Source organism: Salmo salar, chromosome 18, assembly GCF_965601325.2.
Source record: "Salmo salar chromosome 18, fSalSal1, whole genome shotgun sequence".
Lineage (NCBI taxonomy): Eukaryota > Metazoa > Chordata > Actinopteri > Salmoniformes > Salmonidae > Salmo > Salmo salar.
This window is the reverse complement of record NC_138308.1, coordinates 76,348,581-76,368,755: the sequence shown is the minus strand read 5'-3', so window position 1 is coordinate 76,368,755 and position 20,175 is coordinate 76,348,581. Positions and strand designations below refer to the sequence as shown.

The 20,175-nt window shown below is 40.1% G+C and overlaps 1 protein-coding gene across 12 annotated transcripts in view; it reads right to left on the bottom strand.

Annotated features, from left to right (window-relative positions):
• LOC106577626 (adhesion G protein-coupled receptor L3) overlaps positions 1–20,175 on the bottom strand; it is a 360,961-nt gene that overhangs the window by 253,573 nt on the left and 87,213 nt on the right. For 11 of the 12 annotated variants that reach the window (XM_082965148.1, XM_082965150.1, XM_082965143.1 and 8 more), the window contains one exon: positions 3,407–3,605. In XM_082965148.1, the coding sequence (XP_082821274.1) occupies positions 3,407–3,461 (55 nt within the window). In that variant the 5' untranslated portion in view covers positions 3,462–3,605. The remainder of the gene's footprint in view (positions 1–3,406; positions 3,606–20,175) is intronic. The other variant, XM_082965144.1, reaches the window with a different exon arrangement.

Below are 20,175 nucleotides of genomic sequence, written 5' to 3'. Positions count from 1 at the left end.
ACATGGACAAATTACCTCGACTAACCTGTACCCCCACACATTGACTCGGTGTCGATACCCCCTGTATATAGCCTCTATTTTATTTTTTACTTTCAAATATTTTCTAAACTCTATTTCTTGAACTGCATTGTTGGTTAAGGGCTTGTAAGTAAGCATTTCGGGCGCATGTGACAAATAAAATTTGATTTGATATATTGGTGGAATTACAACATTTTGAAAATGTAATTAGAATACAGTACAAAGAGACCAGGATTATGCATATTTAGTTTATCCAAAAATGAATAATTATTTGAAATGAGACACCTGTGAGTTAACAATAGGTGAAAGGAACCAGAAAGACTAACACAGCAAAAGAACATTCCATTCAGTAAACAGAGATATGGATTAAGCTGGTATCCAATTGACAACTGTTTTGTCAACCTGAAGGAAACTCTGGTGTACTGAGACACAAATTTGACCATCTGTGCAATTTCATAATAATAATCATTGAAAATAATAGTTATAGTAAAGTGTTGAGAGCAATACACCAAGTTATTTGTGTCCATGAATACCAATGTGCTGGAACTGTAGCTCATATCGTATTCATTGTGTAAAAAAAAAAATAACACAATCAGGTAAAAGTCTTGAAAGTCACTTACAGAAACCCCAAAGGAGTCCAAGTATTTCCTTAAAACATGCAGTGTTACACTCTTGCTCTTAGCACTTACATACCAATTATAGTCAAAGTAAAGTTCACTTCCAACTTTAAATCTAATGACCTTCAATTCTCTTTGGCATAAGATGCTAGCGCTGTCTTTGTTCTTTTTGTTGACATTCGCATCACGTTCTCGGGGATACAGGAAAAGGGAGAACTAAAACAACTACTAGTGTGAACTCGTACAATTCAGATACCAATAGACGTTCTACACCGACAGTAAGCCCACTCGCTCAGAGCAGACCTATCACATTACACGCTTCACGAACGCTTCATATTCACAACAAAACTGAACATGCCCGAGTAGGCTCTGTTGAAGTTTCCCATTTCAAAATGGAGTGCGGAAAGTAATTTGTTTAATTAATTAGGCAAATGCAGGGATGCCCTGGTGTACAGCACTGAATGCCCTGGCAAAAGGAGATTAATTAAGGGATGTCTGGCTTGGACATGTTGAAATTGACACAAAACAATTTTTGATGGGGTTTGTATGGATCCAATGGGATCGTATTAGCATTATCATATTTCTGATGGATAGCCGTGGGTGGGGATGCTGGGATATCCTCAGGTGACATTTCACTTTGGCTGCGGGGAGCGTTCCGAATTACCATACAATATGCAGATGGTGAGAGTTGTAAATACCTTGTAGATGGAACTGTGTGAGTGAGTCAGATAGCGTGTGTACCATGAATAGGCCTACAGTGTATGAGATATGTGTGGGTGTATGTCTGTAGAAAGCCTCGGGCATAACTGCCAGGATGGTCAATTACCTTCTATAGCTCCCAGCTGAACAATATTCTCACACACACTGGAGGCAGCTGTGAGCAGAGGAGGCCGTGGTTGCATCCCAAATGGCAGAGCTCTGGTCAAAAGTAGTGTATCAGTTAGGGAATAGGGTGCTATTTGGGTAAGCAGATAGTATGTGGGTGTGATTGGAGCATATTTATGGGCTAGGTCGGGACATACTGGGAGTGTGTGTGTGTGTGTGTGTGTGTGGGGGGGGGGGGGGGGGGGGGGGGGGGGGGGGGGGGGTCGACAGGGGACCGTAACTGGATTACCATCCCAAAGTAGGGCAGTGCCCCTCAGAGTACCCATCTCCATCACCCCCCTGGGGTAGGAAGAGAGACTGTGGAGAGAAAAGAAACCCCTACGCGAGCATTAAAACCAGGCCCTAAATAGAAGCATTCCTAAACATCAGGGACTAGTCTGCTGACAGCATCTAGTAATGCATGATGTTTTCCCCACCTCAAAGAATAAACACTATGCCAATTCGAGGATAACAAAAGAATACGATTCTCCTACCTTGGCCTTGATAAAAAAAAATACTGTGGAGTTATACTTTGTGTATCTGTATCTCTATTTTCCAATGTGGAGAGAGAATTATGGCATCACAGCCGTCGCAGCTTTTAATATGCAACCTATTGTCCAACACAGTTTATCTTCCGGGCTCTCTTGTCAGGTCGACAGTAAATTAGCGGCTTCATAATGCCTCTATTCCCTTCGGATCAATAGAGCAATACACAGACAGGTGTGTGACACGTCGAAGTCACGTGACTCCACTCCCAATGAACATTTTTGCAAAACAAACTATGCTGGAGAGCTAGTTTTGATTAGCGTGCCTCTAAAAGCGCGCTGCAGCCCAGCCCAAAGATAAGGCACCAAAGCAATTCAATTTGCTTTGAATCTCCCGTTAATGGTTTCACCGTAGCAAATTAGCATGTTTATGGACCATGGCATAATGCCTCCCCCCGTTCCCAAACCCTAGTTTAAGCTGAATTTAAATTACTTAATTTACTTTCCACTGAAACAATTGTCAGAAGCCAACAGGAGAAAACGGTCAAATCTGAGGTGATTGCAATTTGTTCAGAGGGATAAAAGAAATGCCTGCGAAGTGATCTCAATAATGAGGAGACCAGTGTATTGGTCATTTCTTTCTTTCGCACACATTTTACTATCTTTCCTACGCGCACTATGCCAAAGCTTTGTTAAATTACATTTATATTGTCCAGAGAGTGAGAAAAACAGGGAGATAAAGTCAGACAGACTAAAAGAGACATAGGGATCTGGGAAGAGAAACAGATAGAGGAACAGATAAAGAGAGATAATGAGAGAGGTAAAAGAGAGGGAAAGAGAGAGGTAAAAGAGAGCGGTAAAAGAGAGATAAAGAGAGGTAAAAGAGAGAGAAAGAGAGAAAGAGGTAAAAGAGAGAAAGAGGGGTAAAAGAGAGCGAAAGAGAGAGGTAAAAGGGGTAAAAGAGAGAGAAAGAGAGAGGTAAAAGAGGTAAAAGAGAGATAAGATAGAGAGTAGAAAGAGAGAGGTAAAAGAGAGAGAAAGAGAGAGGTAAAAGAGAGAGAAAGAGAGAGGTAAAAGAGAGAGAAAGAGAGAAAGAGGTAAAAGAGAGAGAAAGAGAGAGGTAAAAGAGAGAGAAAGAGAGAGGTAAAAGAGAGAGAAAGAGAGAGGTAAAAGAGAGAGAAAGAGAGAGAAAGAGAGAGGTAAAAGAGAGAAAGAGAGAGGTAAAAGAGAGAGAAAGAGAGAGGTAAAAGGAGATGGAAAGAAAGCCAGACACAGAAGGATACATAGGGATCAGAGGAGAGAGGGAAAGAGACATATCAGAAAAGCATGAAACTTGGGAAAAATGTTTAGCAAATATAAATAGTGAGACAGACACTGAAACAAACAGTCACATGAAATGGGCCAACGGCGTCCCGGGCTTACCCAGAGCTGCTGGCGCAAACAGGCTGGCGAAGAGGAGCAGGCGTGCAGACCACATGGCCCCTCCGCCTGGCTGTCAATCCACCCAATGGAGGGGTCAGGCCTTCCCTGGTGAGCCCAAAGCGAGCACTCCGTCTGTTAGGTTCCTTCCGCTGCACTGCAGTCCTGTTATGGTCCGGTTTTACAGTTCTCAAAGCCTATCCTGAAAAGAACGTGCAAAAGAGAAAGAGAGAGAGAGCAACGTATTTAAGTTATAGAAAGTACTAAATGAATAGTTTAATTCAAGTTGTGAATCTTATCTGATGTCCAAAGACAAAGTGTCAAGGAATATTCCCTACAAGGCAATGTCTTGTGAAATAAGATGACCTTTTAGTTTGTACAGTAAAGACTTTAACAGCCTCTCAGGCTACGAGTCACGTATTCTTCCAACTGTCAGCCAATGAAAGGGAGATACCTTGTCAGTTGTACAACTGAATGCCTTCAACTGAAATGTGTCTTCAGCATTTAACCCAACCCCTCTGAATCAGCGAGGTACGGGGGGGCTGCCTTCATTGAGATACAGCTAGTTGCTTAACATGACAGTGTTAGGGAGTGCTCAACCGTACAACACTATAACAGATACTTTTGGATTGACTGTTGTTTGACCATGTTGTGTCAACCAGCCCCAGTTACTCCCACAGAGAGTATAGTACCCTCTCACCACCAAAAATGATTCCAGTCAGTCTCTGAGTATATTTTTGGACAGCTGACGATAATTGCTACCGGAAAAGAGTGTGACATATTTTCCTTTCCTTTGGGTGTGAGCAGTATCTTCACAGATTGAGATTTGTCGGCGGCGGAGAATGTGTAGTACAGTGCTTCACAAATGGCCATTGTGGTCTAGCTGCCTTTTCCCATCAACAGAAAACAAAATGGCCTCCCATGCAACTGTATTGAGCAGCATGGAGTCGCAGTGACCATTTGACCTGTGGTAAGTGCATGGGAGTGCAGTCACTAGTGAACTTGTGACCCTGGCGGGTGACATCAGGATGAAGCTATTGCCTGTTAGCATACAACGGGTTGGTCATGAACAGGAAATACTGTGTGTTGATTAGGACTTGTCAAACAAAGGTAACATGTCAATTGTGACAAGTTAGAGAATATCATACGCACATCCTCTGCTATTCACCATTTGATGATGTATAGTTTGATAGGATTCAGAAGAATATCAGGATCAAATGCGTCATTAAAAATATCAAGGTTAAAACAGATTTAGTGAATATTAAATTATGTATTATCATTTAATCTACTGTATCTGCTATTACAAAATATAATACCAAATTATAATCTAGGTCTATTTAATCCAAAGAGCACAGACAATGTTTATACCTTCTAAAATCGTATTATTGTTGCAGATTAGGCCGTTATGCTGCTCTTAATGTCCATTTTTTAAATGTCTGAAACCATGTCGGTTTCCAAAGACAAAATTGGCTCGACTGACTTCTAAAGGTGAAAGAGCAATCATAGTTTAGAGAGCAGAACACACAACCAGGCAAACCAGAATGGCTTTATTCCGTACTTCCATCCTTCCTGTACTCAATCTCAATTCCCATCCATGCTATCTCCTCTGGTTGCGCTCTCTCTTTCTTGATAATCTGCATTCCTTTGTTGCATGACATTTTCAGATCGAATGTAGCAGGAACTCATAATCTCTCCCAAAATCCAAACTATATGAAGAATAATCCGATTTCGGGGACAGATATTGGAGTTAAAAAACAGAGAGGGGTGCAGCCCATCAAGAGTGACCCATTCCATACAAAGGGAATTTGTAGAGGGCATTAATATAGGGTTATAGGTCATTGTACTGTACTTATCAGTAGTTGTATGCCCTAGTCACAGGTGTGGGCAACTCCAGTCCTCGGGGGCCTGATTGCTGATTAATCAAATTGCATTCTAAACTGAAGATCATGATTCGGTGATTATTGGAGTCAGGTGTGTTAGCTGGGGCTTAACTGTGACACCAATCAGGCCCCCGAGGACTGGAATTGCCCAAGCACATTAAATTGCCCAAGCACATTAAAACTCACTGAAAAACACATTGAACTCCCCATAAAATAATGCTACCATCTTGAATCTATGACAGTAATAAATGTGCCTACATAAAAAGTTGGTGTTTTGTCTGTGGCTATACCTCCTACCTTGTAGAAGTTGGCAACAATCTGCAAATGTACAGTTGAACTCAGAAGTTTAAATAGCATTGCCTTTAAATTGTTAACATAGGTCAAACGTTTCTGGTAGCCTTCCACAAGCTTCCCACAGTAAGTTGGGTGAATTTTGGCCCATTCCTCCTGACAGAGCTGGTTTAACCGAGTCAGGATTGTAGGCCTCCTTGTTCGCACACGCTTTTTCAGTTCTGCCCACACATTTTCTATAGGATTGAGGTCAGGGCTTTGTGATGGCCACTCCAATACCTTGACTTTGTTGTCCTTAAGCCATTTTGCCACAACTTTGGAAGTATGCTTGGGGTCATTGTCTATTTGGAAGACCCATTTGCGACCAAGCTTTAACTTCCTGACTGATGTCGTGAGATGTTGCTTCAATATATCCACATAATTTTCCATCCTCATGATGCCATCTATTTTGTGAAGTTCACCAGTCCCTCCTGCAGCAAAGCACCCCCACAACATGATGCTGTCACCCCCATGCTTCACGGTTGGGATGGTGTTCTTCGGCTTGCAAGTCTCCCCCGTTTTCCTCCAAACATAACGATGGTCATTACGGCCAAATTGTTCTATTTGTTGTTTCATCAGACCAGAGGACATTTCTCCAAAAAGTACAATCTTTGTCCCCATGTGCAGTTGCAAACCGTAGCCTGGCTTTTTTATGGCGGTTTTGGAGCAGTGGCTTCTTCCTTGCTGAGCGGCCTTTCAGGTTATGTCGGTATAGGACTCGTTTTACTGTGGATATAGATACTTTTGAACCTGTTTCCTCCAGCATCTTCACAAGGTCCTTTGCTGTTGTTCTGGGATTGATTTGCACTTTTCGCACCAAAGTAGGTTCATCTCTAGGAGACAGAAAGTGTCTCCTTCCTGAGCGGTATGACGGCTGCGTGGTCCCATGGTGTTTATACTTGCATACTATTGTTTGTACAGATGAACGTGGTACCTTCAGGAGTTTGGAAATTACTCCCAAGGATGAACCAGACTTGTGGAGGTCTACAATTCTTTTTTCTGAAGTCTTGGCTGATTTCTTTTGATTTTCCCCATGATGTCAAACAAAGAGCCACTGAGTTTGAAAGTAGGCCTTGAAATGCATCCACAGGTACAGTGGGGGGAAAAAGTATTTGATCCCCTGCAGCTTTTGTACGTTTGCCCACTGACAAAGAAAGGATCAGTCTATAATTTTAATGGTAGGTTTATTTGAACAGTGAGAGACAGAATAACAACAAAAGTATCCAGAAAAGCACGTCAAAAATGTTATAAATTAATTTGCATTTTATTGAGGGAAATAAGTATTCGACCCCCTCTCAATCAGAAAGATTTCTGGCTCCCAGGTGTCTTTTATACAGGTAACGAGCTGAGATTAGGAGGACACTCTTAAAGGGAGTGCTCCTAACCGCAGCTTGTTACCTGTAAAAAAAGACACCTGTCCACAGAAGCAATCAATCAGATTCCAAACTCTCCACCATGGCCAAGACCAAAGAGCTCTCCAAGGATGTCAGGGACAAGATTGTAGACCTACACAAGGCTGGAATGGGCTACAAGACCATCGTCAAGCACCTTGGTGAGAAGGTGACAACATTTGGTGCGATTTTTTGCAAACGGAAGAAACACAAAAGAACTGTCAATATCCCTCGGCCTGGGGCTCCATGCAAGATCTCACCTCGTGGAGTTGCAATGATCATGAGAACGGTGAGGAATCAGCCCAGAACTACACGGGAGGATCTTGTCAATGATCTCAAGGCAGCTGGGACCATAGTCACCAAGAAAACAATTGGTAACACACTACGCCGTGAAGGACTGAAATCCTGCAGGGCCCGCAAGGTCCCCCTGCTCAAGAATACATATACATGCCCGTCTGAAGTTTGCCAATGAACATCTGAATGACTCAGAGGACAACTGGTGAAAGGGTTGTGGTCAGAATGGAGCTCTTTGGCATCAACTCAACTCACCGTGTTTGGAGGAGGAGGAATGCTGCCTATGACCCCAAGAACACCATCTCCACCGTCAAACATGGAGGTGGAAACATTATGCTTTGGGGGTGTTTTTCTGCTAAGGGGACAGGACAACTTCACCGCATCAAAGGGACGATGGACGGGGCCATGTACCGTCAAATCTTGGGTGAGAACCTCCTTCCCTCAGCCAGGGCATTGAAAATGGGTCGTGGATGGGAATTCCAGCATGACAATGACCCAAAACACACGGCCAAGGCAACAAAAGAGTGACTCAAGAAGAAGCACATTAAGGTCCTGGAGTGGCCTAGCCAGTCTCCAGGCCTTAATCTCATAGAAAATCTGTGGAGGGAGCTGAAGGTTCGAGTTTCCAAATGTCAGCCTCGAAACCTTAATGAATTGGAGAACTACAAGAAACGTCTGACCTCTGTGATTGCCAACAAGGGTTTTGCCACCAAGTACTAAGTCATGTTTTGCAGAGGGGTCAAATACTTATTTCCCTCATTAAAATGCAAATCATTTTATAACATTTTTGACATGCGTTTTTCTGGATTATTTTGTTGTTATTCTGTCTCTCACTGTTCAAATAAACCTACCATTAAAATTATAGACGGATAATTTCTTTGTAAATGGGCAAACGTACAAAATCAGCAGGGGATCAAATACTTTTTTCCCCCACTGTACACCTCCAATTAACTCAAATGATGTCAATTAGCCTATCAGAAGCTTTTAAAGCCATGACGTCATTTTCTGGAATTTTCCAAGCTGTTTAAAGGCACAGTCAACTTAGTGTATGTTAAGTTCTGACCCACTGGAATTGTGATACAGTGAATTATAAGTGAAATAATCTGCCTGTAAACAATTGTTGGAAAAATTACTTGTGTCATGCACAAAGTAGATGTCCTAACCAACTTGCCAAAACTATAGTTTGTTAACAAGAAATTTGTGGAGTGGTTGAAAAATGAGTTTATGACTCCAACCTAAGTGTACGTAAACTTCAGACTTAAACTGTATGTACATGCGCTGTATTGAGGATAATGCAGAGCCTGTGCTGAACCCAAACAATGGTGGTCTAGTGAGGGCAACTGGTCTAGACCATAACTCATTAGTTTTGTAGACAGGGTTTAAGGCCTGTGCATGAGGTAATGTGGAATGGCATCCCATTATGTGGTAATACAGAGAGACCTTGCATATGAGTTAATCATTTTTCTTTTTCTACTGGGGGAGGTAAGAAAAGTAAGATCTCAGGCAGGATACGATTGATACAGGAAATTTGAAGCCTGAAATGTAGGTCCCTGAACTGGGTGATGCACAGTGAAGAAAGTGTAATGTCAACATGCTACCAGGCAAGGGCCATGTTCGTTATGCACCAAACGGAAGAAAACAGAGGGACAACCTGTATTTGTCCAATAAGAAACATTCCATTTCATTTTCCATTTCATATACTTTCAACAGGACCTAACTAGTTGGAGATATTCTCCTCAAAAATTGACAAAAAAAACAAGATGAAAAGAAAGATCGCTGGCAACATGAACAAAGATGAAGTATTCGAGGGGATTCCCTATCACTGATTCCTCAGTTGTCGTCTTCAGCAGTGTCCTTTTTATTTGTTTTTTTTATTTTACCCAAACTGTCAGAAAAATACACGAGGCTAGTCACCAGAATGACAGGGGCCTCTGCAACTGACAAGGGACAATGAAAAATCTAGACCGCCAATCACCATGGACATAAGTGTCACACTCTACATCTGTGTGTGTGTGTGTGTGTGTGTGTGTGTGTGTGTGTGTGTGTGTGTGTGTGTGTGTGTGTGTGTGTGTGTGTGTGTGTGTGTGTCAACAACAAAAAATGTCCGAAAGTGTTTCTCAATTTTCATATTCACGTCTCACTATGAAAAGAATATGAACGCAGCTACTAACATGAGTGTTACTTGGAATTAACTCATTACATTAAGCACATTACATGCTTTTAGAAGTCTTGTGATCACAATCATTAACATGCTCCTTCTACAAAAAGAAGTGTGAGCGTAAGTAGGAAAAGCAAGCCACTGAGGAACACATCTGAAAATACATATTGATGAGTAAGGGGCTGGACCGGGTTCAATCAGAAAAAGTACAAGACAGACTCAGTTGAAAACCTACACTTGGTTGCCAACTCCTCTTGTATTCAGAGGAGCCTTGTGATACTTTATAGTGGCAGGCTTTTGAAAAGTACTTGTTCAGTTTTAAGGGAACTCCCTTTAGACGAGGCTTCCAAACTCACTGCAATGATGCCGGTTAAATCCACTTCAATTAAACCACTTCATTACGGACTCAAATTCTCAGACAGCAAACTTTTTCATCAGTGTTGTTTTGCTGTTATTTTAGCATTCCGCCAGTGCCAAAGGGCCTAGATGGGTCCTGACGGTTTTAATTAACTGTTTTTCCACGGTCTATCTGGTTAAAACAAAGGGGAAAATAAGGTGGATGAAGATAGGAAGAGGAAGTGTGTGTGTGTGTGTGTGTGTGTGTGTGTGTGTGTGTGTGTGTGTGTGTGTGTGTGTGTGTGTGTGTGTGTGTGTGTGTGTGTGTGTGTGTGTGTGTGTGTGTGTGTGTGTGGAGTGAGAATGTGATGGTGGGTATCCCATGTTGACTAACAATGCACTCATTAAAAAGACAAGATGCAAAGACAGTGGAAACATATATAATATGTGGGAGAAACCAAAAAGGTACTGTAAATCATTTGGCTGGCCTCGTTTGAGCAAATGTAAAAAAGGTCCCCGATTCAGTTCAGATGAGTTCTAGGGAACATGTAGCTACAGGGATAGCTTACCCTTCAGTTGTAATGGATAGTATTGATCCAAGCAAAAGCAATATCTAGTGTTCTCTCTTCACAAACCCTCATCCAGACTCATCATCGAACACCTTTTGTCTTTGATTTTAGAATATATATATATATACACACACACACATATACACACACACACACACACACACACATATATATATATATATATATATATGTATATACACACACACACACACACACACACACACACACACATATACATACATACCTATACATACATATATATATATATATATATACACATATATATTTATTTTTTTATGTATCGGTTAAAATAAACTACCTAGATGGTGCCATGCAAATGTTCCTTGCTAAATCATAACTAGTAAGTACATTAGCTAACAGACTACTTGCTCAACAATTCCATTTCAGTCCCTTAAAGGGGAAATCAGCAGTTGCTACATACATTTTTGGACTTGTAAATTCATGATATGTATCCATTGATTCACAGCTGCCTCTTTGCAAACTAAAGGAATCATGAAAAGTCATTTTTTTGCGATGTTTCGCCTGCATCCCCCAGATTTGCCTCCCGTATTTGCCTTTTCAGCAGCGCAAATTCACCACTCTCTAAAACGGCTAACTCCACCTTCTCACAGCACCTCTTTACCTCCCAGATTGGTAACATTTGTTGAGGTATTGTGTAGAAAGACATGACCTCAAATTTAAAATGACTGAACATTTAGGAATTCAGTGTATTGTTAGTTGGATATAGTCTAGGCCTATACATATATGACCAGGACAACTTTCTAAGTAAGAGAACTTTAAACATTTAAAAGGTGGGGGGGATTGATCTGAGGGCCTTCAAAAGGGTGGCCCTCAGGCCACCAGTTGCCCATCCCTGTTGTTAGTCCACAACATTTGTATTTTTGGGTGTAGTTACCCTTTAATTAATGTGCCGCCTAGCAAGAGGCTGTTGTTTAGCTGTGTTTTTGTAGCGCACGTGAATAGTAGAGTGAAGAATAAAAAATAAAACACTGGATTGATGAAAATAATTATGATATCATTCTGCCAGGTAAGCATAGGTTACTTTGTTTTTAACATTTCATTGAGAAGATTTTTGGGAAAGTCTTTCCATCTACCAGAATACTGTTTTAATTAGCGTCATCGCTAATGGCACACAAAGTGGTAGACAAGTGCTATGCACACACACACAGACGGGCATTCTCATTGCCTCTTCAGAAAGTTGCAGGAAATAAGAATCACTGATGCATTCTGTTCATGTCTTCTGATAAAACTTGGGCAATTGAATGCATTTTTTTTATACATTTAGTTGATTCCCTATTGGATTTCGACTCATCGTTACCACTTACATTACATGAGACGTGCAAATTCACAAGCCTCAATCTGTCCACAACACACAAACATTGTACTGGGAGGGGGGGACAGACCGCAGGCTGCGTTACACGGTCATCCCTCCCTTTGTGACTGACAGGCATCTAGCCTATCAATAGATCACTAGAATATGCATTTTGTTCATTCTAGCAGGAGATGGCTCGACGGACTAGCGAATTGAAACGTTTCAAATGAAAAGTATACCTAGTTAATACGAAGTGGAAAAAGTAGCCAGCTGAAAATTAGTGTTCAACCGGCTGATTAGCTGACGCTAATGGAAAACACTGATTAATACAGAATCATAAGTAATATTAAAATAAATCATGCGAATGTGATAAATAGATCATTTGTGTGCTCCATTGATGTTGTTGGTGCGGAGCTTGATTAGTAATGCCTAGGAATACAAATGTGAATACTAATTGAGAAGAGAAGTCTATGTAAAGGTTTGACGATTTTATGCACTCCATTTATTAAAACTGACTGAACAGTCGCTGATGCTTCAGTGTGAATCATTTCTTATATTTACCCACTTTCAAGGGTATAACATTACACTTGTATAGCCAATAGCCTGTGTCTGCAGATCGAATGAGGTGAATGAACCTACAGCAGCCAAGGTGATAATGGCTGGGGGCATTTTTGTATATTTTTGCTGTTCTCCAAATCGCTTCTTAAAGTTTTTAATTGTATAGAAATAAGCTTCAACTCATTTCCCCCCCTTACAGACCTCACTGAAACTCAAACACTGGTTATGGCCCTGAAATCTAGCTAGCTGCTAACAAACTTGCTAGTTGACTAGCTTATCATTTGCATTTGAATTTCAGGGCCTTTAGTGTCAAACACCTTCAGCTTACCTGACAGTGATAACCTCTTCATGGCTGACAAGTATTGAGATATTAAGAACAGTAGAGTTGACTGTTCGACAATTAGGCTTCCAAACACCTGCTCTCTTCAGTATCAAAACAGCATGAAAACACTGGTCTTTCTCAAGGGGCACGGCGGGAAATCTAAATAAATAGCAGTCTAACACAAAACAACGTTATCCCCCACAATGCACCTGGCGGCTTTTTGTGTGTATGTGTGTGTGTGGTTAGATCAAAGTGTGCTTAGAGATGCCTTGCATATATTCAGCTTCATAGATCCAACAGCAGGGGCCTCCAACCACCTCAGGCTCCAGCAGAGCTACCTGATGTGCAGGCTTGTTCCAGCCCAACACCAACACACACCCCAGATGGAACAACAGGTGGATTATTTGGTGTGTTACAGTAGGGCTGAAACAAAAGCCTGCACTCCCAGTAGCTGTGAAGCCTGTCCTACAGGATTCCTGACATGGAAAAGTATATAATGCAATGGCATGACTTAGTGATATCATCCCAAATACCACGATTATGCTTAGTGAACAAGTTGGGTGGTTAGAACTCTCACTGCGTGCGCGATATAACATTGCGAGAGTGTCAGTATATTTCCCTGAACTGGTTAGAGAAGTTGACGAGTCCTATAACTTCAATATGCCAAGCAGTCAGCACGCTAGTCTGCAACCCTGCTTTTTCCATCGGATGATACTGAAATCAGTTGGCACTATGAAACTAGGATCACCATTCAATCTCTCGCTGCACTGCTTCTCACTCTGAATACGTCCCAGGATCCATCAGTAATCAGGTACGGCAAACGCTTTCACATATTTGGATACGCGACCAACCGCTCGTTTGCATACCATGGGGCTTGTAAAGCGTGATTCCCACAAGCTCCATGATTGAACACACATTTGTTCAGACAAAAATCCACTACATGCATAAATCGAACAAGTAATGTATTGCTTTGAATGCTAACGCTTCAAAACCCTCAAAACACACTTTGACAGCTATATTTTATAAATATAACTAATTTACTCCACGGGAGTGCTACTTTTCCAAGCTTCCGAGGTTTACTAGTCAACATGATTTGGGTTATCATATACAACACCTGTTTAAAAACGTGGGTAGCTAGGCCTATATGGGTATGAAAACGATTGGAGTAAATGTACTGTACGTCACCAACTATAATTAGTTCAGGTAGCTCAACAGTTTCTCCCAAATATGTTTTCATTAGAGTGGAATGAGCCTATGCATTCATACAATATGAGCAGCAAAAAAAGTGCAGCCCGATCCTCAATGTTATCTGATGGGAGCATGCGAAATATGATGTTACCATGTCATGCCTGCTTGAATCACTCCCACATACACTATTTCATTAAGAATAGTATTTGGGGGTTAAATACCAGCTCAGTAGATGTCTACATCAGCCAGAATCCTAATTGGCCCTTCTACAAATATTATTGAAGGCAAAAAAAGCTTATCTGACACTGTGTGGGGTAGGTAACCCTACAAATTGGCAATTTTATTTCCAACACTTCGTGGGCCCTCCCCTTGATAGGCTAACAGCACAGAGGCTTTTTCTAAAATGTGTTATGATATTGAAGAACACATTGGGAGGGATCTTAGACCATTCCTCCATAAAGTATCTTTCCAGATCCCGTTTATCCTTTGGTCTGTGCTCATAGACTGCCCTCTTTAATTCAAACCACAGGTTTTCAATGGGGTCCAAGTCCGGATACTGAGATGGCCATTGAAAAATATTGAATGTGTGGTAAATGAACAATTTGGATTTTTATGTGCGCTTGCTTGGGGTCACTGTGCAATTGCGGCCAAGTTTTAGCGTCCTGGCAGAGGGAACCAGGTTTTTGGCAAAAATATCCTGGTACTGGGTAAAGGTCATGATGCCGTTGACTTATTCATTTATTAGTCACATGCATAATTGCAGGGTACAGTGAAATCCTTAAGATCCGAGCTCCAACAGTCAATAAGTATTCATCCCATTTGTTATGCCAAGGATAAATAAGTACAGGAGTAAAAATGTTGATTACAAGTCACATAATGAGTTGCAGGTCACACATGGCCAATGATGACACTACTTGCTCATCCACTTGGCATGGTAAGCTCCCTTTTCATTTCAGTGGTGGATAGTTCTCACTCATCAGTCCTACCTCGTGCTTAGACGAAGAATTTACTGTCAAATTTTGATGTATATGGGAAGTTCAACACCAAGCCAAAATACATATCTTATATTACCCCCCTTGATGAGCATATACTATAGCTGCAATAACTATAAACACTAAATCAAGTTATTTATTGCCTGAGTGAGAATCAACAAAAATCACATATTGCTGTTGTATCCATCCATGAGTCATATATTTAAAATGCAAACATGTCAATTATGTACTATAAAACTAAGAGTGCATAAAAAAAAAAAATACAGTGCCTTCAGAAAGTATTCACACTCCTTGACTTTTTCCACATTGTTGTGTAACATCCTGAATTTAAAATGGATTAAATGGAAATGTGTCACTGGCGTTCACACAATATCGCATAATGTCAAAGTATTAAATAAAAAGCTGAAATATCTTGAGTCAATAATTATTCAACCCCTTTGTTATGGCAAGCCTAGATAAGTTATGGAGTAATGAGTTGCATGGACTCAATCTGTGTGCAATAACAGTGTTTAACATGATTTTTGAATGACTACCTCATCTCTGTAGCCCACACATACAATAATTGAAGGTCCCTCAGTCGAGCAGTGAATTTTAAACACATATTCAATCACAAAGACCAGGGAGGTTTTTCAATGCCTCGCAAAGTAGAAGAATTAAGTTTATATACATTTTTACAGATTAAATAATACATTTGCAAAAATTTCAAGACACCCGTTTTCGCTCATCATTATGGAGTATTGTGTGTAGATTGATTAGGGAAAGCATTAATTAAATCAATTTTATAATAAAGCTGTAACGTAACAAAATGTGGAAAAAGTCAAGGGGTCTGAATACTTTCTGAATGCACTGTATATAAATACTTGAATGAAAACAGTGTAGGTAAAACGCTATAGTATATCGGTGTCTACGTCAATGTTCTTTGTGAAATATTTGCTTGACCTTGAATGACTTGATGGACAATGGGGTCACCTTAAGTGAGGAAAAAGTATGTTGCTAAATAAGGTCACTGCCCCATAAAACAAGTATACAACTCGTACTTAACTAGCCTCTCAGTCATATGCTGAGAAAACAGTAATAACCATTAAGACCACTAACACGGCTCCTCGTGCTGGTAAGATTGACTGTTTTTTTATGCGTCACAACAGAGATGTGCAGTGTATGTAACTTAAACCAGGACCTGTATTTATCAAGCATCTTCGAGTAGGAGTAGCATGCCTTTTGATTAAAACCAAACTTTCCACGCATGTTTGCTAAAAGATTCAGGAGATAAAAGGTGCTAAGTTCACCCCATCATATCATGAGACATCCATGTCTTCATCACTGGAAAAGATAAACGTTTGAGTTTGATATCATTTAAAAGCTTACAAAACAGTGTCGTCAAACAATTGTATATTTTCTTCGCCCCCCCCCCCAAAAAAAATGACATTTTAATTTTTAAACTAATCTATTAATTATCTTAAAACTAGTAAACTCATCTTTGTTTTCATATTCGCATATGTTGTAGCTTGGACCCTTTTTCAAATCATCTGAGGTTGTGCCCGCCATCGGTTGAGACACAACATGCTCTTGAATACAGGGTGGGTGTCATTTCAATAGTATAATTAATAGAGTGGACCTATCCCTTCAGACCACTGCAATTTAGCTGGTACACCATTGACATTTAATTGACATTTTAACTTTTAATTACTAGCACAAAGATGACCGCCGGTTCACTCACCGTTGAATGTCAATAGAATGGACATGACCATTTAAGTTATCTATATTTCTATGTTTTCAGTACGTTTCCCATGGAGGATGTGTGGACCTCCAACCATCTTTGTGTATCATTTGAAAGTTTAAATTCACAATTTTAGTACATTTATCAGCTAAAAAAATGTCTCAACCGATGACGGGCAAAACAAATACCTTGATGATGTAAAATAGGGACTAAACTACAACATATGCAGATAAAAAAGTTTACGCCTTTTTAAATAAATTGACTTTAAAAGACATTAAGTACCCTATTTGGGGGACTTTCTGGACTGGTCCCGACTAACATTTGTGTGTATAAAGCGCTCTGTGAACGTCGTAGAGTCCCGAGTCTCATCTCTCTCCTCTCCACCTGAGCTGATTTGAAATGTTAGGTTTCAGATGCCACATTTTGCACAGGGAGCGAAGTGTCCCATTTTCTGGCCTAACCAGTCAAAGGCATGATTTCCTATGTCTTTCAAACTCAAAGCTGCGATTGAAATAGCACATATGAAACGGGAGAATCTAGCACATGCAACAATAGCAGTTTCATCCCGCTGTGGTATTCTCAGCTGGATTTAGAGCTCTCCACATGAAAGAATACAAAATCATTTCATAGAATTCAACTAAGACCACGTTCTCTTGATCACAAACAGACAAAATCCCTTTGTGCTTACCACTAAAGTTGTAACGAGTCTGCATAGATTCAAATTGTGTCTCTGTGACGCTCAGTGGACGTTGAGGAAACATTCGCTGTTGACAGTTATATGAGATAGTGCCAATGTTGTTTATTTATTTCACATTTATTTAACCAGGTAGGCAAGTTGAGAACAAGTTCTCATTTACAATTGCGACCTGGGCAAGATAAAGCAAAGCAGTTCGACACATACAACAACATAGAGTTACACATGGAGTAAAACAAACATACAGTCAATAATACAATAGAAAAATAAGTCTATATACAATGTGAGCAAATGAGGTGAGATAAGGGAGGTAAAGGCAAAAAAGGCCATGGTGGCAAAGTAAATACAATATAGCAAGTAAAACACTGAAATGGTAGATTTGCAGTGGAAGAAAGTGCAAAGTAGAAATAATGGGGTGCAAAGGAGCAAAATAAATAAATAAATACAGTAGGGGAAGAGGTAGTTGTATGGTCTAAATTATAGATGGGCTATGTACAGGTGCAGTGATCTGTGAGCTGCTCTGGCAGCTGGTGCTTAAAGCTAGTGAGGGAGATAAGTGTTTCCAGTTTCAGAGATTTTTGTAGTTTGTTCCAGTCATTGGCAGCAGAGAACTGGAAGGAGAGACGGCCAAAGGAGGAATTGGCTTTGGGGGTGACCAGAGAGATATATCTGCTGGAGCGCGTGCTACAGGTGGGTGCTGCTATGGTGACCAGTGAGGGGGGCTTTACCTAGCAGGGTCTTGTAGATGACCTGGAGCCAGTGGGTTTGGCGACGAGTATGAAGCGAGGGCCAGCCAACGAGAGCGTACAGGTCGCAGTGCTGGGTAGTGTATGGGGCTTTGGTGACAAAACGGATGGCACTGTGATAGACTGCATCCAGTTTATTGAGTAGGGTATTGGAGGCTATTTTGTAAATGACATCGCCGAAGTCGAGGATCGGTAGTATGGTCAGTTTTACGAGGGTATGTTTGGCAGCATGAGTGAAGGATGCTTTGTTGCGAAATAGGAAGCCAATTCTAGATTTAACTTTGGATTGGAGATGTTTGATGTCAGTCTGGAAGGAAGGAGAGCTTACAGTCTAACCAGACACCTAGGTATTTGTAGTTGTCCACATATTCTAAGTCAGAACCGTCCTAAGTAATATCTTTAATTATTTTACAGTTATGCGAAATGTGAAATCCTATAGTAAGCAGTTTCTAATTTGATTGTTACTATATTTAGAAAGCATTTCAGTCATTTCAAGCCCTATTAACCCACTTCTGTTGAATAGGAAAAAAACTTAGATTTTGTTATATTTGTACTATGTACTTGAGCTAGTGTCCTCAAAAGTGAGTACACTTCAGTAATTTATAACTATTTTACCAGAAAAGTGATATTTTAGTATTTCTTGGAGTATGCAGCATTACTAGTAATTGTTTATGGCCCTCTCATAATAAATTATCCATTTTGGGTATGTTAAAGCAGAAATCTACATTTTTACCTAATGTCCAAGAGGTTAAAACATTTTCATTAAAATAAAAAAATTCTTCCAGAATTTATAAAATAGTTTAACAACACTGTTTGTAAGCTTTTATATGATATCAATCTCAACTGTTTATCTTTTCCAGTGATGAAGGTGATAGGTACGGAAAATGGGGTATGCAAAATGGGTCAAATTTGAGCACCTTTATCTCTTGACAGTCTTGCCATTCATTCATTTTCTGAGCACTTCTACAATGGGTAAATATGTATAGGTTTCATTCAAATCAAAAGGGGTGCTGTCAAAAAGTGAATGAATACAAATGCTTTTACCCAGTACTAATCTAGGATTTGGTCCACACTGTCAATAATAATCATATTCATTATGAACTAAGAGGCAATGTTAACACGCTGCTGAAACATGATTGACAACACAGTTAAAACAGGACAAACATATTGCAATACTGTTCAGTTTGCTGGTAGCCTACACTAAATGCAACAATATTTAACTTTGAGTTAAGCCTAACAAAAATGTCCTTCTACAGGGTGCGACTACAATCAAATCCACAGGTAATACCAGGGATGATACCATCTTGATCTAATGAAGTAAATAGGCTAGGACCTGATAGCAACAAGGCACACCATGCCATTAACTACAAATTATTTTCAGTAGTTTATTTCCATGTTATAGCCTTCCAAAATGTGTATATTCAATCAAATGTTATTTAAACTACAATATTACAAAGGATGCACTGGCAATTATAATATACCTACTCAGGAAGCAAATTAAAGTAAAGTTAAATAATGTATTAATTGCCATGTAGTTACAATGTAACAACCTTTGCAGTCAATAGGGTAATCATGAGAAAGTAGGAAGCAGGAGAATATTAAGTATTACCCTTTTAGTTACATGGGGGGGGGGGTCTCTATTTTGGTGGCCTCAGACAATCTAATGCCTTGATTACATCCGAAATACACAGATAAATTACTGAATCCTTTAACCACTGTATATCCCAGCTTAGTACAATGAGTTGTGCTATTGAGTAGAAAGACATGACTTTACAATTAAAATCACTGAAAATGTATGAATGATGTTTGTTCTTCAAATGATGTATTTCATAGCCTCTGCTGCTGTGGACACTTAGGGAAAGGAAACCCTTTGAACCCCTGTCAGATTTTGTAAAAGTGGGGGTGCACAAAGTTAGGCGGGCGTGAATAGACCATTAGGTAAGATAGAAGAATGAAGCAGGTTAACATGGGCTTTGCTACACAGAAAGCAGCAGTTGACCACTCCATTGTCAACACTTTGATTAAATCAGTAGATCTTTTTCAATATCTTTTAAAATACCATATAAAGTATCATTAGTTTTAAAAACTATTCAAATCTGTTTTCTTTTATCATATTTGGGACCAGAATGAGGCTCTCTCCACTACCAATTGTTACTGCAGTAAGGATTCAAAATTTTCAGATTGCAGATTATCGGCAAAATACAGTAGTAGTCTACCAGTATGCGAATGAGGGTGCCAAATGATTGGCTCTATCATCGATGCCA